Below are 27,920 nucleotides of genomic sequence, written 5' to 3'. Positions count from 1 at the left end.
TCTACTTCTTCATACGCGGATGTGGATGCCCTTCTCTAACCAGTACATTGAAAACACAACAAGTGAGGAACAAAGCCTATCGTTTGCTTTAAGTTGCAACCCAAAAAGAAATGAAGCAAGCTGAGGCTTTACGGTCCCAGGACACATCTATAATGGCTTGCAATTCAAGCTTTCATGGTGTGTCAGACTCCAAAAACATCCTGCCAAACACAGATTTCTCCCAAGGCAGCCAAAACGTGGCAAAAGTATTGCAACATCAGAAAAGAACAAAATAACGATATTCTGAACTAAAATAAGTAGCATTTATGGTTAAGTCACAAAATATTCAAAGGTGTTATTTGCATTGACTATATTAATTGCATTGAATGCCTTGGGTTTGAAAAGGCGACCAAATCAGCAATTATGTTTTTTTTTGTTTTTGTTTTTTGATTGTTTTTTTATAGAGAATTTACATGGTGAGAAAGTATGATTCATAAGGGGTTTAAAGATTTCCTACAACAGAACAGTCCCGTGCAGATCGCAATACTGGCCATTGTGGCCAAACATAACCATATGAAACTAGTGCTGTTACTCATTATACACCCAATGCAAATTGTGAGTTGACAACACTTAAGGAACAAAGATCAAATTATGGGAATTATGATTTTGGGTGTTGCCAAGCTTTTTTCTGTACCATAAAAGGAACTTTCTTTTCATTTTGTCCCATGTAACTGCTGTTAGCCTTGTAATCTGTAGCTGTGTGTCTTTTGTTGTACTGTTATAGACACATCCATCTGCTCTTTAATTGTTTGTTTATTATTTATATTTATGAAAAGAGCTGAAAATTGGTGACATTAATCATTTTTGAAATTGTAACATATCTATAATATTTCAAATGCAAGCAATAAAATTTCGCATCAGATTGAAATTGACGTCATTTAACTTGTTTTTAATTCTTAGTGAGCTTAATGTTTTAAGATGCATATACAGTAACATGACAAACATAGGTTGGCAATTTAATTGGATGTAATACTTAGTGATATTACATATATTAAATGCGCACCTTACAAATAGAGTGTAGCTAGAATAATATGCCAAAAACAAAGCAAAGACTGTATATACACAACTGAACAAATGTTGTCCCAATCTGTAGTTCTAAGATTAACATAAGTATGAATTGGAAAAATAACCACAAACTCCACCAAGATGAAAACATACATTATTAATGCATAATTATTAATTTCATTTAAATCATCCTGATAAACAGTCAATAAAGTCAGGCACTTGTCCTAGTATTAATCTGATTATAGTATAAATTCTAAAAACACACAAAATCGATTAAAGGCATTACATCTGATCAAGAAGTCTTTAATCAGAATTAATAGTTGAGTACAGTACAGCACCAGTATGTACACACATTTATCCATTCATAGAACCAGCATATACTGTATGACAATATTTATATGAACAGAAGAATTACCTGCACGTCATGTAAATAAAACTATACAAACAAACAAAAATTCAAGCCATTCAAATATACAGTGGCCCTGATATTTATAACACTTTTATAATAACTGTCATTATTATGTAATATATTTAACACTAATCAAATTAGTTAATGTACATTCAATATGAACAGATAAAAAAATCAAAGTTTCATGGCAAATTGTACATTAACAATTATGTAAGCATTACAGTATATATTGCAGTGCGATGTTTGTTCATAACTACTGTATGTTATCAGAAATTTAATTTATTATCAAGAACTACCCTGATATCTACACAGTGATTATTTAGGTGGAATACTGTAACTTCACTCTACATAATAGAGATTTTAATAGTTCATTCTGCTTAATTAATATTGCATATATTCCTGAGGAAGTGATACACAGCATGAATGTGCTCTCCAAGCATCGGTGATTCCCTAAAATCATCTAATATTCAGTCTTGTCCTCTTATTGTACATTCATCAGTCGGTTAGCTCCATAAAAAGGACACCAAGGCACAAATGTGAACAGAATAAACACTATATTCTGGTTTCCCTCTCTTGAGAGTGAGTTTAAGGAAAAGCTCTGGTGCTCATGTGACAAATTTTCATCCTAACATGGTCACTGTGATTCAAAACCAACAGTAAACTGTGCAGTAAGATGAACAGATGGACTATATGATTGCGACATTAAAAAATTCTTTGCTTAAGGCTACTGACCAATGTGGTGATCCAAAGAACCCACCAAACGGTCATTTTTTATATTTTCTTGTTTTTTTTATTTTTAATTTTTTTTGTTAAAATTGTTTTTAAAAGTTTTAAAGCACTATTATTTAATAATACCCGCCAAATATCATCTCTCTGTGCAAGTTTATTTAAATGGCATGGATGTGATCAGCTGGTGGTAGAGTTGTCCATGGTGGCCAGCAGGTGGCAGACTTTGGCTCTCTGTGAGGGACTGATGTTCTGTGCCATGTGGATGATGCAGTCCATGGTCACTTCTGGGTTGGCTTGGACCAAGCTACACATATAATGCAGGACAAGTCCATGAGAAAATCACTTTATGGATACACAAGTCCCCTGTTTTAAAAAAGGTTTTGCTTACACAACTAATTACTTCAATTAGACTTTTTGGGTAAATTCGACTTCAAGTTCAACTGAGAATCATATTAGAATTAATCTTTAAAACAGATTTTGTAGGAAGCAAAGCTTTAAGGTAGCTGCTGAATTTCAGCTTTGATTTATTCATCCCAGGAATAAAATACATTTTAAAATGTGTTAAAAAGCTCTTTTAAATTGTACTAATATTTTCCAGTATTACTGTGAATTACCTGCGAATGTGTTTGAGAGCATAGTCCCTCTTACAGCATTTAATGTTCTCTCTGATGACAGAATGTGTTCCGTCCTGCTGTGAAAGATGGTTTTCCAGCCACTCTACCACCACTTTGTTATTGTCCCATAGATAAATGCCTGAAAGATATCTTAAACAATTACTATACATGGAATAAAAGTGATAAAAGATAAAAGTGATTCAGGTGATTCTTGACAGAGAAGTCAAGAGAGAAAAACGGAAATCTTTTTTCTCATTTTTGTTTTCCTTCATACATGAATTAAGTTTCCTTACTTTTACAGTCCCTTCCGTCTCCACAAACCAGCGGCGTAACATGGACTGTATGTGTCCGTTGCTCAGATCTTGGTTGGCCTGCATGATCTCCCCCTTCACCACCTCCTCCAACAGCAGTCGCCGCAGACGCCAGTAAAAGAATGACCTAGCATTCTTCCAGTCCAGTATGTCCTGGGAAAATTTGATTAAGTGATAAAGCAGAATGGCCACTCAGATTTAAAACCAGTAGATTTCTTGCATGTGTCTTTGATGTGATCCACAGCTATGAAAAAAATGTCTTCATAAAAGGTGACATATGGAGCCTTATGTGCCTAAAAATAAGTTTTTCTTATACCGTGATGACACCCTTTTCCTGCATCCTTCCAGGAGTGTCATGAAGGTCCACAAACTGCACGGCCACCTGGTGGTAGATGGGAAGAAGGAACTCCTCTCTAGACTTCAGTTTGGCCTCCAAGTCTTTACGCTCCTGGCTTGGTAACTCTGGGTTGCCTACGTGGAGTACAACAGTAAACAGTAAACAACAGTAAACGGTAAAGATTCCCTGGGCCAGTGAGGAAATTGTGTTCAAGTGAGATTAAATGCTGCACCTAGCTGCTCAGCCAGGCGGGAATACACAGCATCAATCCTATGCATGGTTTTTAGCAGGTCTTTCTTTCTGAACTTTATCTCCACTGTGCCCTCGGCCTCTAGAACACCCCCTCTGTAGAGGAAACATGAATTGAGGTGAACAATCAAATTCAGTGGGCAGAAAGGTTTAGAAGAGTAGTGAACGGAAGCTGTGTTGACATGCTCACCTGCTTTCTCGATCTGCATAGAGCTCCATGTGCTGAAGGTTTATAGTGGGGTCGATCACAACCCATGATCCTCCTCTCAGCTCAGCGTGGGGAGGGATGTAAACCAGTACAGGCTGGCTGAACTCTCGCAGGGCATCCACAATGTAAGAACCAAACTTTAGCACCTGGTCATACATATCTGACACAGAGCATTCATGTTGAAAGGAAAGCCCATTAAATACTGTAGAAGTCTCTTGCACTCACCAAAGCTGCATTTATTTGGTCAAAAATACAGTATAAACAGTACTATTGTGAAACATTGTTTCACATAATTTAACAGAATTGAAAATAGCTGCTTTTTATTTTAATGCATTTTAAAATGTAATTTATTCCTGTGATGGCAAAGCTGAATTTTCAGCAGCCATTTCTCCAATCTTCAGTGCCACATGACCCTTCAAAAATCTTTTTAATATGCTGATTTGGTCCTTAAGAAAAAATTCTTATTATTATCAATGATGAAAATGGCTGTGCTGCTTAATATGTTAGTGGAAACCATAAAATATTATTTTCTTTGATGAATTATTTTCTTTATTTTTCTTTGATTTACACTTTGAATGAAAAGAAAGTTCAAAAGAACATCATTTATTTAAAATAGACTTTAAAAATGTAAATGTCTTAACTGTCACTTTTGATCAATTTAATGCATCTTTGTTGAATAATTTCTTTCTTTAAACATTTCTTATTTCTTTCTTTTCATTAAAATCCAAACTCAAATATAAGCCAGCTATATACCTTTCATGCCTCCAGAGAAGCCTCTCCAGTTGGCAAACACCATAAGTGGAAGTTTCTCCCTGTTGAAATCCTCAATAGCCTGAGCTGTTTTATACGCAGAATCTGGAAACCACACTTGACCGGCCTGCTGATAGATCTGAGGCAGAAAAGACACTTCATGTCCATACTGATAACAATAAATAGGACATACTAACAGCAAACACAGAGAGCGCTTAGCACAGATGCCACAATAGAGCCACAGTCAGGGTCTAAAACGCTCATAGTGTCAGGACTCTGACCTTGGCCTCTGAATCTAAGTTAGCTGGATCTGCTGGAATGGTAACCTCAACTGTGCGGGTCTCAACGGCAATGACGCCAAGAGGAATCCCACCAAGCCTGTAGGACATTCAAAGTCTCACTCAGCCCAGAATACTCACTCAGTTAAATCAAAAATGTTCTGTCTCTTACCTGGCTCGGCCCCACCACCACTGTCTGAGCCCAGGTAGCCATCACCTCCATAAACGTACCATGGTCAAAGAATCCACTCTGCCATGCTCCCTTACAAGCTACCAACACAAATGCAAAAATGCAGTAAGGATGAGTTAGAAGTATTAACCGGAGCTCCCATGCAGACAGAAAGTATGTACTGAAATGCTCATAACAGATTGTGTGGATAATTTGATTCTTACTGGGATGGGGTCGTCCACACAGCAGCCAGCGAGGGTCATAGGGGGCTTTTGTGGGAACAAAATCGATCTCTCTCTCAACTGGATCAGTGGGAGGCATTATTGGGACCAGACTTTGATTGCTCTAAATTATAACAGCAAACACTAGTAGGGCTTTATGTTATTTAATCTAACACACATATACACATATAAAATAAAAATGCACAAAAACTCCACCTTTTGGAATACTCTATTATTACAAGACCATGAAGTTGAAACCCATTCCCCATATATATATATATATATTTTTTTTTTTACGTTAATTCAAGTTAAAATTAATATCTGGAGGGATAAATACCCGATTTTTACGAAAAAAAGGTCACAATTAAAAAAAAAAAGAATCAAATTAATTAACACAATTAAAACTAAAATTTCAGTTTTTTAGTAATATTATTTTTGGGATAAATAGGAACTGGACAAGAACAGTCCACCTTTGGCATGTAGGATAGCCACTGTAGAATAGTTAACACCCCTTCAAAGTCATCTGGCACGATGGTGTGCGTCACGCCGTTATTGTGCATGATCTGAACCCCTCCCAGCTGGTTATTGGAGGTGTAGACTTCACGACCCAGCACCTTATAAAGAAATACAGAATTAAAGAATTTAAGACTTTAATCACTGAATTAAAGTGGATTCATCTATCCTTAAGAATAAAGGAAACACAGCCCACATAAATATGCCACGTCAGTTTAACGTGTGACTGCAGATGTGAAATTCCACACCTTGTTTAGTGCCCCAGCCCCAGTCATGATGATATGGGAGTTTTCTACTTGAATTACTCTTTGTCCTAGACGTACCAGATACGCACCAATTCCTATAGAACGACATGTGACCTGGAGGAACACAGAATGGTTACTGATGACCAAAATATAGATACAACATTATATATTGCATATAGAATAAACACTGGCATTTCATTCCTGGCACACTGTAAAATGTCTGACAAGATTATTGATAGATGTTAGGTCTCACCATGCTTATGGTGATGATTTCCTTATAAGCCAGTGATGTTTCTCCAGCTATGGTGCCAGAACCCCTCAGATTCTCCACTCCAAGACCATCTACCTTACCTATGATGTCTGTGATGATGTACCTGAGACATTATTTGAACACATAAGAGCTGAAAAGAGAGGTGTTTGGGTATAGGTCTTTCTGTGCATGCTAAAACCAGTAGGCTTGCCTGGACTCGCCTCCCTCCTCTACATGGTGACAGTGGACAGAATTAGAGGAACTGATGCGAGTGTAGTCCTGAGGTGTCAGATAAAGGTACTTAAAACCCTGCAGGGGTTATTAGAGGGTTATTAGGTTATTATATTAAAAGCTAGAAAACAAAGCAGATATGCATTAAACATGATTTGTAAAATAAAAACCAATCATCATTCAGAAGTCATTCAGAAGTGGTTTGATTTTGCACTATAAAGGTGATTCAGAATTGGTTTTATTTTGGGATAATTAGGTGCAAAACTGCCAATCTCGCATATTCCTACTTGGAAAACTCAATTTAACTGCACATTAACTCTTTAGGAGCATTCAGTCACCTTATAAGGGTCATCTGGGTCAATCCAAGCCACCTGAAACATGTGGCGGATCTCCTCCGCCAGGCCGATTCGAGCTCCACTATTGGCTGCAATGTAGATGCGTGGAATCCCTTCTTCTCTGGCCAGCTCAGAAGCCCGGAAAAAAAGCTGATCCTCCTGGGGCCCAAATGAGCCAATCATATGGGTAATATCATTACAGATCACAATGATATCTCTGCCCTCTGGGTACTCTGGAGTCTTCATTTTCATACGGAAAGCCACCATGCCAATCTGGAAAGGGAGGACAAAGAAACAAATGATTTACATACAGCTAATCCATTTACTTCATTGTTGAGAAAAGTTATTTACATTTACAATCTTTTCTTTACAGGGTAAATATGGAAATGTAAACCAGTTGCATAAGTCTGACTGATGAACAGCGTTCCTCTACGATCCATAGAGACTTAGTACTGTGCGACTGCCTAAGAGAAAATCCCTGAAATAATATTTTGAGAATTCACTGATGCACCTCATTGTCTCCTGGTAGCCTGTTCATCTGCACAAGTCTCCCCTGAGAATCCAGGACCAGCTCATTACACATCAACACGTCTTTAGGATAGCTGTCTCCTGGTCCCCAAAGCTTAAACAAAGCCTGACAACAGAAAAAAAAAAGAAGATAATTGGCTAATGTCAACAATACATCCCATAATCAAGACCACCACAATCATATTGAGAACAGGTTTAACCTTAAATGAATCACCTCACCTGTCTGAACATCTCAGGGAAGTCATAGACATACGTAGTGCCAAGGGTCTGAGCCTGGAAGCGTTTGGACTGCAGTAAATCTTTTGTGACATACGGAGTGTTGATGAGCATGCCGTGCAGTGGACCATGTTTGTCTCCATATGACTGGAACATTATCTGCAGAACATGAATACATGTAAGTAAATATTTTTTTAAAAACCTTAACCCTTATTCAATAAATTATGAAAAACTGAAAAAGTCATTGGATCTTCAGATACTGTTCAGATACAATGGGTGGCTTTGGAGTTAGTAAGGTTGTTGCACTGTTACAAATACAATATTTATAAGGCAATCTACTTAAGATCTGTAGTATATTATTTCTAGTCTGTCTAGAATTGTTCAACATCAAAGTATCACCTGCCGGACATACAGTAAATTATTATAAGTAAATTAATGGTTTACAGTAATGCAAGTACAGCTTCTATCTACTTGAATAGGGGAAATACTTAAATCCTCATGATTATATTCAAACAACATATTTCTGATCAGGAATAAAGTCTGACAACAACATCAAAAATTGTCGTCTTTGTTATTTTTTAAGATGGTCCAGTTAATGCGGCTCTCAGTAGTGAATCAGTTGGCAAGAGGAAATGCAAATGCACTTTAGAGCACAGACAAAAATAGAGATGAAAGCACATATACAACTTTGAATTGGCCATTGTTTGTGCAAGCTACCATATAACCACACTCATGACCCTGTGTTGTGGCTCAGCAGTCTTGCACTCTCTAAAAAATAAACCGTTTTCACACATTTATTCCTCCTTGACTACTTGTGTCATTTAATATAATCATAATCTGGTAAATGTGGGCTGTACCTGTCCAGTGGAGGGGTCAGTGACCTCCTTGTATAGGCTGATGTCCAAATAGTAGCCGGACTCATCGGTGAGAAAGAGGCGGATGGGAATGACATCTCCATTGGTGGTGAGGCGGATGTTGATCTTCAGCTCAGCCTGGAGAACGCGTAACTTCCACAAACGAATACCGTACCGCATCACCATTGAGCGGACGGACTCTTCTATCTGTAGGAAAGTTGCAGAGCAATTTAGGCTCAGAAACACTTGCAGTAGCTATGATTAATACACTTAAAAGAAAAAAAGTTTCATGTTTTTGAATCTAACCTTTGAGGGGTCCATAATAACAGTGGGTACCAAATTGAGGAAGATGTGATTGCAGTCAGTACGAGTGGATATGTTACTGAAGGCCACCTCAAGCTCATCCATCGCCTCCAGCAGCAGCCTCTCTCCCTCATTCTGCAGGTACTCAAACGAGGCCTCCTACACACAGAGTGAAAAGAATTAACTTTTTTTAAATATAAGCCATTTAGAAATACCCATCAACAACCTACATGTCATATTTTCATATTTTTGTTATTATATGAAATAAGAACTTTGGATTTCTTGTTTTACAGTTAAGACTTATTTTATTCTATTGTCACTTACTTTCTATTGCCAAGTCTGAAACAAGTGGAAACTTGGAAGCAATCTGAGACATAATGTACATTAATATACTATATATATTACTAGCATTAAAATGTTTGGGGATCAGTAAGATATATATTTTTTTCTTTTTAAAGAAATTAATACTTTTGTTCCGCAAGAATGCATTAAATTGATCAAAAGTGACAATTAATATTTTACATTGTTACAAAAATATTCTGTTTCAAATAAATGCTATTCTTTTAAATTTTCTAGAAATTTTTCAGCAAAGGACAATGAATCACAGTTTTCACAAAAATATCACAATACAACACTGATAATAATAAATGTTTCTTCAGCACCAAATCAGCATATCAGAATGGTTTCTTTAGGATTGTTTGACATTCAAGATTGGAGTAATGGCTGATGAAACTTCCAAAAAAAAAAATTATTTTAAATCTTACAAATTTCAATGCTAGTGTACTATAAACAAGAATAATGCTGCACAAGTCTTTGTAAAAATTCTGTGAATAAATTATGATGGTATCCCCAGTTAGACTCAAATGTGAAATCACATGACTAATTTGACCCAAATATTCACACTAACAGAAAAAAAAAAACCTGCACTGCAAGTTGCTTGGGATAAAATTGTGGAATGGTAACAATTAACAAGTATTCTGAAAGGGTTAAAAATATGCAGCTATTAAATATAATACAGGATTTCATACTGTCTAGTAGTAACATCAGTTACCTTTGTGATGAGGTCAGAGTGCCGAATGATAGCTCTGATAAAGAAGCGATAATCTGTGACTTCTGCACCCTCTTCCACACGAGCAGCACCCAAGTACAGTTGCATCCTGTGATGGGCGCAAGGAACAGCCGTCAGATCAAAGTTACGCATGCGATTCAGCTCTAGCTGGAAGGCCAGAGCAGGCTCCAGGTTACGGTAGATTCTGTCTTCATGGAACTAAAAAGAAAAAGAAGGACAATGTTCAGTTGTTACTCTATAATGATGATTTTTTAAATAATCAAATCAACACATGCATCACTTACTTCATCTCTGGCCCTGAACGTGAAGTACTTCGGGAACTCCCGCTGATGTAAAATATTTATTATTTTAGTATTTATCACTATAAACTTTTTCTGATTGACAGTATATTTTGGCAATGGCAGTCATTTGTGTATCCGAGCATTCACCTTTTGTGCAACTAAAAATGTGATTCTTCTGATTCCATACTCATAGAGCAGAGTTTTCTGAAATTAGGCACAAAGCGAGTCAAGTCATGAAGCAGCACACACAGCTAAAAGGACAAGTCTTTTAAAATGCTTACTTTAGAGTGAGCAAAGGCAGTGAAAGCTTTGACTAAAGCATCATCATCTTCAGTGTCTGCTTGTTTGATTGACACATTTATGATGTGTATGGGGTTTTCCTTCATGTTCTGAAACAGAGACAGGCCATTAACTAAATATTGTGTTTCATAGAAAAATGAAAATCTTATGGGTTTGGAATGACATGAGGCTGAGTAAATAATTCCTTTTTTTTTATTTTTGGGTTAAATATTAATGTTTGTTTTCTTCTCCTAACTCTGACCTTACAACTCTCCCCATCACAGAATGTGGAACAGCCATCAGAGAACAGAGAGCTCTCACAGAGCGGATCCGCAAAGCGGCAGATAACTTCGTCAAAACACCTACAATACAATCAAACCATTTTGTTAACCATTTAATCAAAATCTGTATTCATAAGAAGAAAAAAAAAAGTGAAGGCACCTTTTGAAGTGGGTCAAAACTATGGAAGGCAACCATGGCTCCCATCCTCTGACAGGGGGGCGACAGTGCCCCCTCCAGGAAGAGCTCACTGCCCTGACGACGCATTGTTTGAAACTCTCCTGAATCATTCACAGGAGCACACAACCTGAGTGGGGAGAGGATGGTGTGTGTGTGTGAGTTTGTGTGTGTGTGAGTGAGAGTGCAAACAGTCAAAAGAAAGGAATTATGGGTACCAATTATGGACAAAAAGTCTAAACTAATTGCACTGCTTGTGCAGAATGGAAAAAGCACAAGTTTAAATGCAAAATACTCAGTAATCATCCTCTGTAGTCTCAGCTTGATTGAAATCGGATAATGTGGCTCATCTAAATTAAACAGGCAAGAGTTCAGGAATGGATTGGTAAATGCATTCCACATTTTCAGACTGTGTTGACTGGATGCATATTTAAGGTGCTGTATGCAAGATTTTGACACTACTAAAGCATAAAAATACCATAATATGTTTGCAGATATTTAAGAAACATGCTAAGTTAACATACTTGAAATCATATCTGAAAAACAATACTACAGTCAGTTATTCTCCTTTGAAAATGTGGGTTCCGGGCCGGAATGTCAGTCTTTGTTTTGGTTTATGAAACCCGCCCACTGCAAGTTTACCCAACTGTATTTCAGCAGCACTGGTTGCCAGTTAGCGGAAAACACAGCGTATTTCGTTTCATTCATCATCAAGTGCACTTGTTCCTGTTTGTGTCTTCAATCTGGCATCCTGTGTGTGCAAGTCAAGTCTGAGGAGGAGGGGCTGGGTGAAAAAAACCCTCTCCAATATTTTTAATTTGGACTGCAATACCTAGTTCAACCACTCGGTGTCAATCCTACATACAGCACTTTAGGATAATTAGGAAAATTTAGGATTGTAGAATTACCCAATAAATTGACAAAATTATCCGAGCCATTAAATCCAAATAAAAGGACTACCCTTTAAGGTTACATTTCTTCAAGTCATTAAACGGATGCATTCAGCATGTATTGCTGCAGACATTCTATGCGGTACTGTACACACAAAGCTGACTGTTTGCAGGGAGGAGCTGTACTCTACCTGTTCAAAGTAGGACTGCTCCCTCTGAAATGAGAGCAGGTGAGTTGTTAGCATGGGATCGTCATCCTCTAACTTTGGATCTCTTTATATCATGGTTATGTTAAAAACAATCTTAGGAGGAATATTTCTCTCTCTAAAAAAAAAGAAAAATCTAAATAGATTTTAATCCTTATATATCATTATCTTAAAAAGGTCTGTGAAAACTAATTAGCAAATGTAACTGTAAGGGAACCACTTTTTGCATTTTATGAGAAAGCTACAATCCTTAATATGCAATTTGTATACAGAACACCCCAGTTAACATGACTGAAAACAGTGTGATTGACCAATCTGCTTTGACTTTTTGAAGAGATTAAACATTTGTATGAAGATGAATATTTTATATTTTGATGCTTTAATGTTTAAAATCAACATGAAAAGGTGTTCACAACCCATTTTACTTCAATAATGTGACATATTTCTGAAAATTACATTTTGATGAAAGACGGAAAAATGACTAAACTTTTGCTGTTTGATGAATCATTCAGAAATGAGACGAGGAATGAGACCAGCAAAGTAAATTTTAATTTCATGTCGACTTATATACACAACGAAAGTAAATGATTCAGTGTCTATTTTAAATAATTAAAACCTACAATAATTTATAAAAGTAATTGCAATCTAATCACCCAGGTACCTTTTCTTTCATACTCAAAACAAGTTGATCAATCACTTGAAACTCCTCAGTGAGATGGTATGATATCAGTTTTTTCCCTGTGCTCAATACCATCGCCTAGTATAGCTTAGTAAGGCGGAACACAAACCAGGCTTTAGCCTAAATTGGGAAGTTAGGAGTGTAAGACAGAATCTGTTTTTGTGCACTCTGTTATATATTACTTTATTAAAGAGATGCTAATAAATAAAGAGTGTATTACGTGTGGATTTGGGCATGGACTGGCTCAATGAGGCGTAAGTCTCTCTTTCATAGGAGAGATACACAGAAAACAATGTCAAAGTAAGAGAGTAAAAGTTACAGAGGATCATACAGAAACATAGAAAATAGTTGTACTATATATCCAGGTGAAATTTTATTGTTATTCTATTACATAAACAGTGTGGTCTGTTAAGCACCTCAGCAATGAACTACAATTCATAAATATCATACCAAAAAGCTTCTCTATACAAAAAAGTTGCTCAATAAAATACCAGTATCTGGATCAGATTTGTAACCCCTATTCAGAATACAAAGAATCTACATGTGGTTGCTGCTATACCTGTTGGGGTGGGATGATGGTAACATGAACTGGAAATCCACTGCACATGTTCCGTCCTGAAGCTGATGATGCTGAAGGCTGTTCAGCTCATACGCTATATATCCCCTCTGTACATACACCTAAGGATTTCCCACACAATACATTGGAAAGTCTTGACTGCATACCACTAACATTTGGGTAGAAAAGGTCAGCCATTACTGACCTCTAAGGCGGCCATGCAAACCACTCGGTTGACGTGGTAGAAGAAACTGGGCAAGACGTCGAAGATGGAGGTTTCAGACAGGATGAGTTTCTGCAAATGCAGGATATAGATCATCAAATATATAAAGGTGTTAAAGTGGTAAAGACAAAAGAATCGCTGCAGCTTTACCTTGAGGTTTTCGGGACAGAACTGATGCCCATACATATCAATAGCTGATAAAAAGATGGATTCCACCTGGTTATGTCTGAGTTCATATGAGGGCAAATGAGAGGCAATCAACACCTGAAGAAACATTGAGAGTTTTTATGGCCAGTGTATAATGTGCTGTATATACTGTATTTCAAATTAGTATGCTATTTTGTTATCACATGACTACACAGCATTCCATGTCGCATTTAGTGTGATATTCAGTTTTCATAAAATTTAGTTTTTCAATTATGTGTAAAATGTGTAAAATGTAAACTTATGTAAACAAATGTAAAATGTACACAATTTTACATTTTACACAAATGCAAAATTATGTGTAAAATGTAACTTTTGGTTGTCCAATCACATAGTTGGAATATGGAACATATTGAACATTTTGGAAAATGTTTTAGGTCATCTTATGTTCATACTTTACACAGTATACACTAGCAGTTTTTTAGTGAGATTTTTTAAAATGTTTTTGAAAGGAGGCTCACAAAGGCTGCATTTATTTAATCAAAATGCAGTAAAAATTGGAATATTGTGAAATATTACAATTTAAAATAGCAGTTTACTATTTTCTGAAATTTCAGCAGCCATTACTCCAGTCTTCAGTGTCACATTACTAAAGCCGAAAACACTTGTGTAACTCAATAGTAGTGAACAGTATAGTCTACATACTTACAAAATAGTACAGTACAGTAGTATGCTACGTATTTTGAACAGAGTCAACATTAACACACAAGTGCTAGAGTTCAGCAGAATTCAAAGATCACAACACCTGATGTTCATACCTGTCTGGCCCGAAGTGCTACTTTAGAGTTTTCCATTTTACTGAGTTGTGTGAGCTCATTTAGAATGACCATGAGCTCATCAGCAAGCATTGGGTCCCGGCCACAGAGCTGGTCCTGAAAAAAAAAAAATTCAACTGAATTAAGCTACTCCTACTTAAACATTCTGTTGCTATTTTCATAATGATTGAGGGGGAATCTACTTGCAAAGCCACAACTTAATAAAATCAATAAGCACTGCTAAGTATTTCGGAAAGGATCTTACTATAAGCATGGTGACTAGGACGTTTTTTCTCTTGGAGACCTGAGCATGGGAGAAGATGCACTCCAGTACTGGAGTCATGTCAGCCTTATACCGCTCTCTTAGGTTGATGACACATTTATCATAATGAGCTGAGCTGTCAATATAATATACATATATATATATATATATTATATATATATATATATATATATATATATATATATATATAAAAATAAATATATATATATATATATATAAAAGAAAAAAAAAGGTAAAACTTCTGAAATTATTTTCTGTTTGCTCTGCTGTGACAGTAGTATCAAGAATACACTGGGACATTTACCTTGCTGAAATTGCAACTCCACCTGAAGGTACCGTCGGAGCAGATCCAGCACAACTGATTTCATATACCCCCTAATGCCACTTCGGTACCTAAGAATGATGAAAAACAGGTGCATATTGGCATTTTCTAGTTAAGAGAGAAGTCTTTGGTTATCTTAAGCAGAGGTAGGATCTTTTAGGTTATCAGCCTGTGCGAGTCATCAGGCATTTCTTACCTTTGAACCAGTTGCACTATGCTTTGAGTGTTCATGAAGAAAACCTCTCGGTCTGATTTCCTCTGAAGCATAGCAGCATGACTGTCAAGTATATTTGCTATCTGGAAGTGTTGATTGAAAACTGATTAAGACATTTTTTGCCCCCACAGCATAAATTTTATACAATATTGTCACAAAGAGAATCTGTCAAGTAAAACAAATTGGTAGATCAACTAAATTTGTTGATTTTAACTAATTTGATGTTTCCAAAGACTGATAAAGACTTATGAGTTACACTTGACTCTATGTAAAACTGTCTATGTTCCAGATAAGTATATTAATTTCATCACTCACCCTTTGGCTTGGGAACTGACAGAGCACAGAGGTAATGTTACTGGCGTACTGTGCCATGACCTTTCGAATGGCCTTTTCCACAGTAACTGGTATACGCCCTGCCACGCTGGTCATAATCTCCTGCAGTTCAAGAAGAGGTAGAGATGGATCCCGAAGTGTCTTCATCAGTGTGTCGAGCCACTTCTTCAGCTGTAACGACATACGGCTAGTTAACAGACCGGATTGCACGATGTTTTTATGCTGTTTTGAGTCTGATCAGTGTTCTGACTTTTTGACTGAAGTATGGCTCTGGCAGACAGTATCCATCCATGATTTTCACCAGGTTCTCCAGAACATTGTGGAACACTTGGTGAAGCCGCTCCCCTACAACAGGTAAAGTTTCCTGTGATGGTAATGGCTCTGTATTCGGCTTTACCTGAGGCAGTAGACCAAGAATGAATATTTCTTATCATAGATGGCAATACGTCTATAAATTACACCAGTAACAAAGCAAAAAGTATGGCCCAAAAAAGTATTTGGACACTACAACATGTATGAATTACATTCAAAAAATGCATGAATGCATTAGATATCGAACCAAGTTAAAATCACTTTTTTTTTTTTTTTTTTTTTTCTTCTAACCAGCTGATTTCAATGTGATTTTTTGGAAGATGTAAGTCAGTTCCTCACAGGAATAGTTCACCACATTAATTATGAACATGATCCATTGAACCAACATCTGACAACCAGAAGGTGTCAAAATACTCTTCATTTTGAACAGTATATTGTACTGTATATAGCTTGAAAAGTGCACATCAGCTTTTTTCTTTGCAATAATTGTTACTTAACAACTAATTATTAATTTTAACAATAAACAATAATTGCATTTTTAAATGTAGTCAAAGTGTCCCAATATGACTTTGGGCCAACCAGCTAAATGGAACTACAAAATTTTTTCAACATTTGCCCAACACTCTAACTAAGCCGTACTAATCAGTAAGTGGATTTTATCATGTGCTTCATCTTGTGAGCAGAAACTATAGCTGAATCACCGGATGAATACAGCTGGGGTCATCCAGGTCCATTCGGGCCACTACACACCCAGGCTCTAATACTGTTCCTGATCTTTTTAAAAAGTGAATGCAACCGGAATGCTGGACATGAAGGGTCATCACCATCTTCATAACCTGTAAATAGACAGCAAAATGAATAAGCAATTTAAAACTGTTCCCAACATCACATATGGTCGTATGCAGTATATGGAAAAAGAGCATTCCAGAAAACTGCCACCTAGGAATGTAAAATACTTTGCCTCATCTTTACCTCAATTTCAGCATAAGGCTGGGTAGCCAGAACATGAGAACCGTCAGCGACTACATACTGCAACAGCTTGCCAGTAGAGGGCGACCTGAGCACCGTAGGATCTCGCTCCTTCTCAAACACATGCGTTTTGTTGCCCACTGTGATGCGGTAGCTATACATCATATGACAAAATGCCAAATAAACATCATCTGATACACAAGAAAGTACACTTTGGTATCCAGTACAAAACCTCTTTTCTTTTTCTCTAACCTGTCAATCTCCTCTTTCATGTAGGTTGTGTAGCTGCTGCCACCATAGGAAAGAAGTAGACCGCCATCACTGAGTCTATGGACATCAACTTCAATATCTGAATCATTCATTATGATAATATACGTGGTGGGCGACTGGCGGGCCACCTGTACCGCAGAAACAAACAAACAGATTCATGTCTGTTCATCGTAAATGAAAAGATGGTCAAAGGGATTTCAGTGTTTTTTGTTACCTGTAGACAGTATTTGACTCCATCATAGATCAGATCAACACTGACTGTGTTGACAAGACTAGCAGCAGGCAACACCTGACCCCTGAAACATCCAGAAATGCATTAAAACACAGAATGCTGTACAATTATATTGGTTTCTATTTCTATACGAGTTTTCAATGCCTTATATGCTGGAGTGCCAGAGTAGTGGAAATACCTCTCCAGTGAATGCAGGAAGTCAGACATGCTCTCTCTAAAACTTGCATCAGCAACTTGTAGAGCACCGCATATCAAACCTAACATGGTGTCTGGCCTTTCCACCTAAAAGAGACATACGATAAAACAACATAAAACAAATGTCACTTTACATTAAATGGCTTCTAAGTTTATTTCTCATGGGAGGAAAGTAGAACAAAGTTGATCTGGGACAGTTCTCTTCCCAGGTTTGAGTCTTACCTGCACTTTCTCTGCAATAAGGTGATCCAGCCAGCCAGTATCGATGTCATTGTTCCTAAAACTCTCTGTCTCCAGTAGCTTAATGAGGTACTCCACTGTGGTCCTGAAATCTCCTCTGATTGACAGCTCCTTCATGGCTACCACCATGTTCCTGTAGGTCATAGGAACAAAGACCTCATTCATTTATCTACTATAAAAATAGAGCTCTGTGTCATATATTTTTTTTCCAAGGAGCAAAAAAGAAAAGACACAGGCATCTACTGATAGTCTGCAGGAACTCACGAGATTGCCTCTTCTCGGTTCTCGCCCCAGGAGAAACAATGTCCAAACTGAGAGTCTGCAAACTCATGTAGGCCTCCGGTTGCTCCTACACTGAAGTAACCCCACACGTTCTTACTGCTACGGAAGTTCAGCTCCTGAACTGTGCCTGAGCTTGGTTTAAAGCCCTTGTGAGAACAAAAATTACAAATAAATGAATCATGCAATAAACTGCTGAAGCAGCCTTCAAAGACTACTGCATTAAAACGAAGCTTTTAAAAACATCTAAAAAGATACTGTAATTAAACAGGAGTAGCTAAAATGATACTAATGAATTAATTTAGACAAGCCAAGTTTTACATTATCAGACAATTTTGGATGATACTTGCATGATTTAGCATACAAAAAAAAGTTTGGGATAAGTAAGATTTAAAGATTTTGAAAGAAAGTCTCTTAAGCTCACCATGGATGCATTTATTTGATCGAAAATAGCGAGAACAGCAATATTGTGAAATATTACAATTTAAAAAAACTTTTTATTTTGAATGCAATTTATTCCTGTGATGGCAAAAACGAAATCTTCAGCAGTAATATGTTGATTTGCTTCTTATAAAATATTTCTTATTATTAATGTTGAAAAACTGCTCACTTTCATCTGGGTTCTCACTGGTGATGCGTGCAGCTATGACATGTCCTCGTGGACAGGGGATGCATTCTGGAGATTCAAAGTTAATAGGTGTGTCTCCCCACGGAGTTTCACCAAAGAGGACACGGATATCCTTAATTCTGTAAAGAGGGATCCCCATCGCTATCTACATAGAGAAGGTACCAAAAGTTTATGATCAGCATTTGAGAATTTTATATATAATATATATATATATATATATACACATTACACATATATACACATATTTATTTATATATTAAGGAAATAAAGTCGGTCCTGCTACATTGCAGTGAGAATCTCAAAACTTCATTAAACAAAAACAAAACAAAAACAAAAACTCATACACCCAATGCTTCGAAGTCCTTTTCCTCCTAATAGCTGTACTTTGCTTTACCTGTAGGTGTGCAGCAGGAAGATTAACATCAGCAATCATCTCAGTGCAGGGATGTTCCACCTGTAGCCGTGGATTTAGCTCCAGGAAGTGGAAACTTCCATCCTCGGTGAACAGATACTCCACTGTACCAGCACTTACATAGCCCACCATTTTAGCCAGACGCACTGCATACTGACACACAGAGCAGAAAATAAATTGTGCATGCCAATATCAACACCATTATGGTAAAGTTCACAAAACCAAAGGCTGAGAAATAATCAAATAAATAATCAAAAGCACAAAAATATCATGAACTGTCATTAAAACTCTTCAACACGAACCTGATCTAAATAGCGCGCATTGGTGTGCGTTGTGCATGTCAAATAAAATCAATCAAAATAAATAAATAAATGTAATCAGTATTTTTTTATTGCTCATTAATTTCAGTTAAAGTATCTGAATGTTCTCTGTAAGTATACTCCTGCTCACAAATTTGAAGGCTGTCCTTGGATCATTGATGGTAAATGTCAAATTATCCAACTGCACATTTCTTTATGGAGAACCTATTACCTGTTAGCTACATTCTGCCTTAATAACAAATGGTGCAACCAAATAAATTACAGAGTTAGTTACAAACCAACTAATAGTTACTAAGCCTATGGTGTGAACTTTACAGCCCACCTTTTCAAGAGCTTATGAATGCCCAAAACCAACGTGGCCAGAATATATTCGTAGCTCTGTGTCTCACCCGCTCCATTTTGCTCAAAAGTGGTGGTGGAGACAATGGTAGCAGGAGCTTCTTCTATGATCTTTTGGTGGCGGCGCTGGATGGAACAGTCTCTGCCGAACAGAGAGATAGCGTTACCGTACTGGTCAGCCAGGATCTGCACCTCCAGGTGGTGCGCATGTTCAGCTAGCTGCATGATGAAAATGGGTGAACCTGGCACCTCAGCCTGCACCTGTAGCAAAGAACAAACACACCGCAGTACTGTGTAATGAATCCGAAACTGTAACTACTCAAAACAATGAAGTCATATCAAAGTGAAGTGCTGTGTACCTGTCTGAAAAAGCTAGGAAAGTCTTCGGAACTGTCCACTTTTCTGATGCCTTTCCCTCCACCTCCCTCTGATGCTTTGATTACCACAGGGTAGCCAATCTTTTCTGCACTCTAACCACAAGAAATCACAAAATCAGCAGGATAAAGGAAATCAAAGCTGTCTGTATTCCATAACCGATTCTGTAGTGAAAACACACCACTAGGCCCTCGTCCACATCTTTAACACAGCCCTGCACATAAAGTTCAGGTGGAACACTGATCTCACAGCCATGTTTTTGTTCTTCTTCTGTCCATTCAACCCTCAGACCTGAAAAAAAGACAAAGAGGGATGAAGACATTACAGCTGCCCTAGCAACAGCTCATGTTGTGAACAGTATCTCTCACCAGTTCCGCTCCAGGGCAGGGTGGGGATGTCTGCACTCTGAGCTACAATGGAAGATGCCACCTTGTCTCCTAATGCCCACATGGCTTTACTGGAAGGTCCTGAAAAAGACAACTCCATCAACCCTCTTTGACCTCAACTAGCAAGGCTAAGCCGTCTAAACAGGTTATATATAATGAGATGAAACACCTAGGAAAGATATCCCTGATTTATGGAGAAGCTCTGGTAGTTTGGGGTTCTCAGAAGCATGACCCCATCCAGCCCAAACAGCTTTTAAGAAGAGAAGCCCATGATTAGTAATGATGGCAAATATACATTTATGAGACAGATATTGGACAGGTCATACCTGTACTGGAATCCTTTTGGCTATATCCACAATCATCTCAACATTGGCATAGTTGTTGTTATTTGGGCCCCCAGGGACTGGCACATAGTGATCAGCCATTTTTATGTATTCTAGATAAGAACACAGTGAAATTTAGACAATTTCTAAAATAAATCACAATTGAAAATGAATGTCCAGAACCAATTATTTATGAAATAAAGTAAAACGAGATAGAATTAAATAATAATAAAAAATGTTATATAATATAAAATATGCACACAAAAATAAAATTGCAACAAAAGTGTTGCAGGTTGAACAATAATTTTCTTGTCTGTTAACCTGCATTGGCTTTTAAGTCTTCAGGTGTGACCATCACCACAAAGCGAATGATCCTCTCATTACGGAACATTTCATAGGACCAGCGTCGAATTGAACGCATGCATTTAACTGCAGCAATGCCATTGTTAGCAATCAGCACCTTACATGAGAGAGATGAAAAGGATAACATGAGCAAACAATTTTGTTTTTTTTTTGTTTTTTTTTTTTTTTTATGTTTGTTGTATGTTACAAACATAGGCACAAATTTACAACTTTGTCTTTGTTTTTGTTTTGGTTTAAGCGAGTGAGAGTGTCTGATGGTCTGCTGGGGAGGCAACAGTGAAATCTCTGTGCACGTCCATCTTCCTGTGTTCTTTGCCCGTTTTCAGCAGGTGGGGGCCTGACATGCTAGGCCTACAGACAAAAAAAATATATATATAATTTTAATTATTTTAACATTTACAATGAATTTTAAAAAGTAAGCTGGTTATGGCTCCAATAATGAACTACTTGCTGTAACAGAAAAGTTTTATGTAAGCCTTGATGAGAAACATCAATAAAGCACCATTTTTGGCCAACATAAGCATATTCAGTCATCAAACATTACAAAAACAAACATACAAGGTAAGAATCCATCTAATCAGCACCACTTCTAGAAGTCAGCTTGAGTTTTTCCTCTACTGATCTGGCCTCTGTACTCTCCACCTCTGTCCAAGTGTGCTATAATATAAATGCTCCCACAAGCAAATCAGCCAATCACAGCTTAATGTGTTATCATAAAGGCTACAGACAGTACTGACTGACCCTTAACTAATCCCTGAACTGTAGAACTACAGCTAACTTCACACTTTAAGTCACATACTTATGTTTTCATGCAAATGTGAATGTAATGCAATGTATGTACAGTAAAAGGTGGAATACAGAAGACAAACAAGTGACATGCAGCTTACAATACTGTTTATATGCCAAGGTGACAGCTTAAACTAAGCAGAGAATTGCAGATCACCTGCAGGATCACACTTCATTTTCTTCAGGCATCAGTGTAAAACAAAACTATAAGATGATGACTACTGTCTTTTAAATGTGCCACTTGAAAAAAATATCACTCATTACTAAATGCAAAACATGTTACCTTTTGAAGCATGAAGAGATGTGTCAATATTAGCATTCAATTAACACAAAATCAATATTAATATTAACATAATATCAATAAGACCAATATCACAATGACTAATATTGGCCAATATCACGATGATTAAAATTCTATACTATTTTGTCTAAATGAATTAAAAATAAAAAACTAAAATCTCAAGTCAAGACAAATTTAAGCATCACAGCATACAGTATGTAAACTATAAAAACAAAAACATTTTATAATAATATTTAAGTGAGTGTTAAATGGTGGCAAATGTAATCTAAATATAAAAATAAGGGATCTGAGCATGACCAAATAAATATCCAATACTGACATACTGATTAAAAAAAAAAATCTCTAATATTGGCTCATACACAATATGGTACATAAAAAAACTTTTTAAATTTTATATAATTCATAACTAATGCACTCCTCATGAGTTTGCATTTACAAAAAACCTAAAGATTTTATTATCCTTGTCTGACAAAACTTTTGACAGTTATGCTACATTCTTAGACTTCATGTCTGATTTCAGTTATTCAGCATCTAAACTGTCCACACAACGATGAGCAGTTGCATTTGTTTTTACTGTTATCTGAAGAACTGCATGCAGCATCCGGAGAACCTTTCAAACATTGCCATTATCGCTCCAGATCTCATGTTATCCACTTTCTGAGCTTTTACAAGTATATGAACTCAAAGAGACATGCTAACATCATCAGGTTATATTACGCAACCCTTGCACAATTTGAACAGTCTTGTATTGTGTTGTGCATTTAGCGAAATCCAGCAATCTAAGTTCTGCATTCCGAAAATCTATTCTAACACTACTGTGCAGTCAAGATAAACTCACGAGCTGCTGTGTTATGCTACACTGCTAGGAACAACAACAGAAACCACACCCCTTTTATACTTCCAGTTTACTACCCTTGACAAGAACATAGTGTACACTTGAAAACGGGAGGTTCTAGAGGACAGAATGAACAAAATGCATGTATGGTCTGGTACCAACCTCTTGAGGCATTGAAACCAGTTGAGTTTTTGCCCTCCTTCACTGTCCATAGCGAAGTATCAGATGATAATGCAGGAGAAAAAAAAAAAAACCATCTAACACATTTTATGTTCCCTCCCTTTTCCTCTTTTGGCCTCTCATGTCCCCTCCCCGATATCAACGAGGACCTCACTTCACCACCACATGTTTAAGAAAAACATTCCTGGTAAATCATTGTTCAATGTTTTTTGGTTTCTCTCCAGAGAAATAAATGCAAAAAGAGTAAACTTCCTTTCAAAATACCTGTTAAATTACAAGTTTCTGAAGGTGTATTACCCACAAACTGTGCAAATATTTGTGCAAATAAAGTGCAAATCTAGCCATGTTGAATGCATACTTGAGAAGAGTTTTCATTTGTAGACTGCAGTTTGCCAAACTGCTGAACGTAGTAACAGGTGATTGTTCACAGTATGATCTCTATAACCAAAGACAGATCTGTCTCAACTAATGTCACCACAAGAAAAGATCTGTGTAGACAAATGTCACCAAAAGAATAACCTTACCTTTTGGCCTGTAATGCTTCTTCTTTTTTGATTGGGGGGAAAACAAAATGAGTGTGTCCTGCTCTGGATTCTCAACCTCTATCCATTGGTTCTGAGTCCACCCAACTGAGCCTGTCCAGTAGGTGACTTGTTGAAGATCGCAACGTCCCATGGGTTACACACGAAGAGCCAGGGACCTCATCAAACATCTCGACCCAACACACCCCTAAATATATGTCTAGAGTATTTGGTCTCTGGAAACAATCTTAAAGAATGTTTGTTACACTGAAACGCAATGAGAATGTCTTTGAAAGTCTACATCAGGAGCATTGCTTCCATTAATAGTACAGAAATGTGCGGCATTTCACTTTAACAGATCATGTGATCACTGAGAATGAGCATATGTCTGTATTCCAGGTCCACAACTCTGTCCTGTTTAACTGTGGACTCTTTCATGTGGTGTACAGCGTCCTCTACTGGGTAGTAAGAGCAAATCTCAAGACTAGACAGCAAAGCCAACTATTATAACAAGAAAGTGGTTCACGTCAAGGCCCAAGAGAGAAAATCTGAACTAGTCTATTTGCATTCATTTCACACTGCATTTAAGACCTGATGTAGCTCATATTTGAGTTTATGTAAAATAACAGATTTTTAAAAGAAATGTAAAGGTTTTAAATTAAAATGTACTGAGTGGTTGCCATGTAAATGTATTTTTTTACTCTTTTGCTTTCATTAGTTTAAATAATTCTGCATTGTGACAAAATACATTTTAAAAATATAAATATTTCATAATGACGACTCCATATAATTAACAATTAATAATATAATGCAAATACATTATAATGCAAACACATTTCTACTCAGATTGTTAATTTTGTTTCTGTATGTCACTGGCTTTAAAACCTTAATGTCACTTCAACAGCACATTTGCAGCTTAAAACCCCATGCACACACTTTAACAACAATAAAACATCTCTAAGGATGCTCACCTCAAACATGCTGATGGATTCGGGGGTGGCAGCACTTCTGATGACGTGTTTGGTAGTGCATTAGGCGTCTCTGTGCTGCTGGGCTGAGGTTTGGTGGTCTGGCCCATAACCAAAGTCTCATCATCGGAGGAATTATCCTCAGAAGCTCCCAGAATAAACTTAAGTCTCTCTTTAGCCTGAACATTGGAACCAAATTTGGGCCTATCTGACTCACTGGTTTTGGAAACAGCTTCTTCTGTGCATTCTGACTGGTCGGTGGGATTACTAGTAGATGATAGGGAACTATTCTCATTTCCTGTTGAGGTGCTTGCTGATTCTGAATCCATTGGAGGAGAGTTTTCCCCTAAACAGTCTGTGGTGGGTGTTTGTGATGGCATCTCTCTCACCCTGTGGACCATGATGATGCATTCAAATGGTCTATATATATACAATTTTTGAGGGTTTCACATATGCCTTCTGGTTAGATGTGATGATGGTTCCTTTTAATTTTGTCTTGAGTAAGTGTTCAACTGCAAAGATTAAGAAAAATCATGCCACAATTAGGTTATCAAAAGTGTGCAAGCATGGCATCAGAGTGCAATATTATGCTGCAGCCAAAAAAACATTGTGAAATGTGCATTTGCCTCTCTTGTCAGATATTAAAAGCTATAGCCTACGGTGAAACGTTCATTCATAGGTAATACTGAATTTCTAAACAAGATTTAGAGCTTAAAGAACCGATTTCTATGATTCAGCTTTGGGAAGTTTCAGAGAAACATGTTTCTCATGGCCATGCAAAATTTGTGTGAGGTTTAAGGTTATCAACATGTTTTGACAGTTCTGTTAGCCTAAGGAAACACCATTTAGAGCAGTACTGTTATTGTTAACTAAAAAGAAATAATTTAAAATTGTTTGTTAACTTAAAAAAAGCTTAAGTAATATACAATTATTAGATGAAAAAGAATAAGTCCTGGCATACTGCAACCGTTTCAAACACTACATGCAGACATTGACGACTGACATCGTCATAGGCCTACACACACAATGCAAACTGAATCGCAAACATTAAAAAAAAACGTGGTCACTTCAAATCTGACAGTTAATAATTAACATGTTCAGTAAACAATTAAGAAGAAGTATTATAAAAACCATTTAACTTAAAAAAAAAAAAAAAAAAAAAAATAAAAAACGCTAGGATTGTCAAAACAAGTTTAGCTCAAACCTTTGTAGCAGTCAGTCAGTGTCCAGCCCTTCTCTGGTAATGGAATGCGTACACATAGTACTCAATTCTCTTTACAACTGGCCAGCAGACAGCCACAGCAGTGCCATTTAACAGAGTGGACGCTCTGGGTGTGAGTCTGTGTGGGATCTAGGGGAAAGTTCAGCCATGATGGTAAGAAATGAGGGGGAGGGAATGGTAGCTCTCACAAACAACCTATTAATATATCAACAACAACATCAAAGGTCAGAACACGTGTGATGTGTAACCGGACACAAAGGTCACACCCACCCCAGATAATCGGCCCGAGCTCGGGGCCCATGACACCGGCGGCTCGGAATCGTCATCGGCGTGTATTATCCGGGCCCAATGTGGCCCGCAGCTCACTCTGAAGCATGACAGCATGTTTTTGTTACGGCTGTAAAGCACTGGCCGATTCCTGTTCAATGTAGCTTGTACTTCTTGCAATGACTCGGCTTGGTTCAGTCATAGATAGCAATAATTATAATATAGCAATAATTAACACATTATTTTAAAAAATTGAATTACCCTAACTGTATCGTTTAATGTTAACTACACGTTTTTATGTTGTAAATTTGTCAAAAACTAAATATCTGCGGTACAACTTTAATAAATTAATCTATTAAAAGCGCTTTAGGACATTACATTCACATAAATGTGTATTTTAAACGCGCTTCATTGCGCTGATTCATTCAACTTCATGGCTGCATGGGGAGAGTCTCTTGTACCTGTGCTCGTGGGCGATGTCCACCATTGTTGATGCAAAACAAATTTATATGGACATATGGGGTCATTTTCGATAAAACTATTATGGTAAGCATTGTACATTTACATTTTTAGCAATTTGGAGCAGTAAACTTTGACGATCAATACTCCGATCCGCAAACAAACGGATGGGGAAGAGTATGATGACGGTCCAGCGTAAACATGGAAAAAGGTTTGTTTGTATTTTAAGTTTTCACATGTTTATTTTTATAAATGCAGTTTTGCATTAAGCAAAAGTTTTTATTCAGTATTTCTTAAAGGACGTGAGAGTGATGATGGTTTTATGTAGGAGAAGATTGGAGAAGATAGTTGTTTTCAAATAACCTCAATTAGCCAAAATAGATAAGCTAATGATAAGCTTTAGTCAATGCACAATGTCTGAGATCATCTGCAATATATATGTCCTGCTTTTACAGCTGCTTAAATCTGTAAGCAGACTTTATACTTACCGATGCTCACTTCGCCAAAACATAACTGACTACAACACAAACACAACATCACACTTTATGAGCTTCGCTCAGCATGTAGAGGCACGGGAATAACTATTTCTCTTAACGTGCCACAATTTTTTAATACATTTGTTTTGTAGTAATCAAGAGAAGTGTTTTCATTGCTTAAGAAATGACAGACATTAATCCTCATAACCTTGTGAACACTGAACAGTGCTTGGAGTCCAAGACATCAACTTTATTATACTTCCCTGATTAGCAAGGAGCAGTTAGAGCCAATGAGAAAGTTAGTAAGTTCAAGTAAATGTCAGCATGACCATAAGGCCATTAGACCTCTCTGCACAGTGACGATTACTAGTGAAAAGTGTTTCTATTTAAGTGTAGTTAACTGTTATTTGTTTTCTGCAGAACTCAAAAGAAGATACTTTGAAGAATGCTCAAAACCAACAAGTTTGTCAGTTATGGACAACATGAAGGGGAGTAAATGATTCTCATTTTTGGGTGAACTCTCCCTTTAATTAGCATGCTAAATATTAAAGGGGTCATATGATGAGATTTCAATTTTTCCTTTCTCTTTGGAGTGTTACAAGCTCTTGGTGCAAGAAGATCTGTAAAGTTGCAAAAGGTTAAGACTTGTCCACGCCCTCCTAAAATGCCTCGTTTAAACACGTCCCCACATATCTACGTCACTGTGTGGGAAGAGCTG

The 27,920-nt window shown here is 37.1% G+C and overlaps 1 protein-coding gene across 1 annotated transcript; it reads right to left on the bottom strand.

Moving 5' to 3' along the window:
- Positions 1 to 2,289: 2,289 nt before the first annotated feature.
- On the bottom strand, positions 2,290 to 26,221 carry LOC109079488 (acetyl-CoA carboxylase-like). Its single transcript, XM_042753807.1, is given in 57 exon segments — positions 2,290 to 2,486; positions 2,797 to 2,935; positions 3,071 to 3,260; positions 3,424 to 3,578; positions 3,677 to 3,789; positions 3,884 to 4,061; positions 4,655 to 4,790; positions 4,933 to 5,032; positions 5,106 to 5,199; positions 5,323 to 5,443; positions 5,790 to 5,933; positions 6,081 to 6,191; positions 6,331 to 6,451; positions 6,539 to 6,636; positions 6,897 to 7,166; positions 7,405 to 7,527; positions 7,641 to 7,796; positions 8,495 to 8,698; positions 8,798 to 8,953; positions 9,846 to 10,061; positions 10,148 to 10,189; positions 10,292 to 10,348; positions 10,426 to 10,533; positions 10,686 to 10,785; positions 10,865 to 10,875; positions 10,877 to 11,009; positions 11,961 to 11,984; positions 13,214 to 13,332; positions 13,416 to 13,505; positions 13,584 to 13,697; positions 14,396 to 14,509; positions 14,658 to 14,785; positions 14,980 to 15,068; positions 15,194 to 15,294; positions 15,527 to 15,715; positions 15,795 to 15,941; positions 16,558 to 16,692; positions 16,829 to 16,979; positions 17,078 to 17,223; positions 17,310 to 17,391; positions 17,506 to 17,609; positions 17,745 to 17,895; positions 18,027 to 18,192; positions 18,655 to 18,814; positions 19,064 to 19,234; positions 19,791 to 19,799; positions 19,801 to 20,001; positions 20,100 to 20,210; positions 20,297 to 20,406; positions 20,484 to 20,582; positions 20,671 to 20,752; positions 20,828 to 20,937; positions 21,146 to 21,284; positions 21,398 to 21,439; positions 21,442 to 21,538; positions 24,782 to 25,290; positions 25,983 to 26,221. Coding segments are annotated over 56 exon segments (7,182 nt in total). The 5' UTR covers positions 25,180 to 25,290; positions 25,983 to 26,221; the 3' UTR covers positions 2,290 to 2,359.
- Between the last annotated feature and the right edge of the window lie 1,699 nt (positions 26,222 to 27,920).

This window comes from Cyprinus carpio, chromosome A5 (genome assembly GCF_018340385.1).
Source record: "Cyprinus carpio isolate SPL01 chromosome A5, ASM1834038v1, whole genome shotgun sequence".
NCBI lineage: Eukaryota > Metazoa > Chordata > Actinopteri > Cypriniformes > Cyprinidae > Cyprinus > Cyprinus carpio.
The sequence above is the reverse complement of the archived record's forward strand: the minus strand, read 5'-3'. Positions and strand labels throughout refer to the sequence as shown.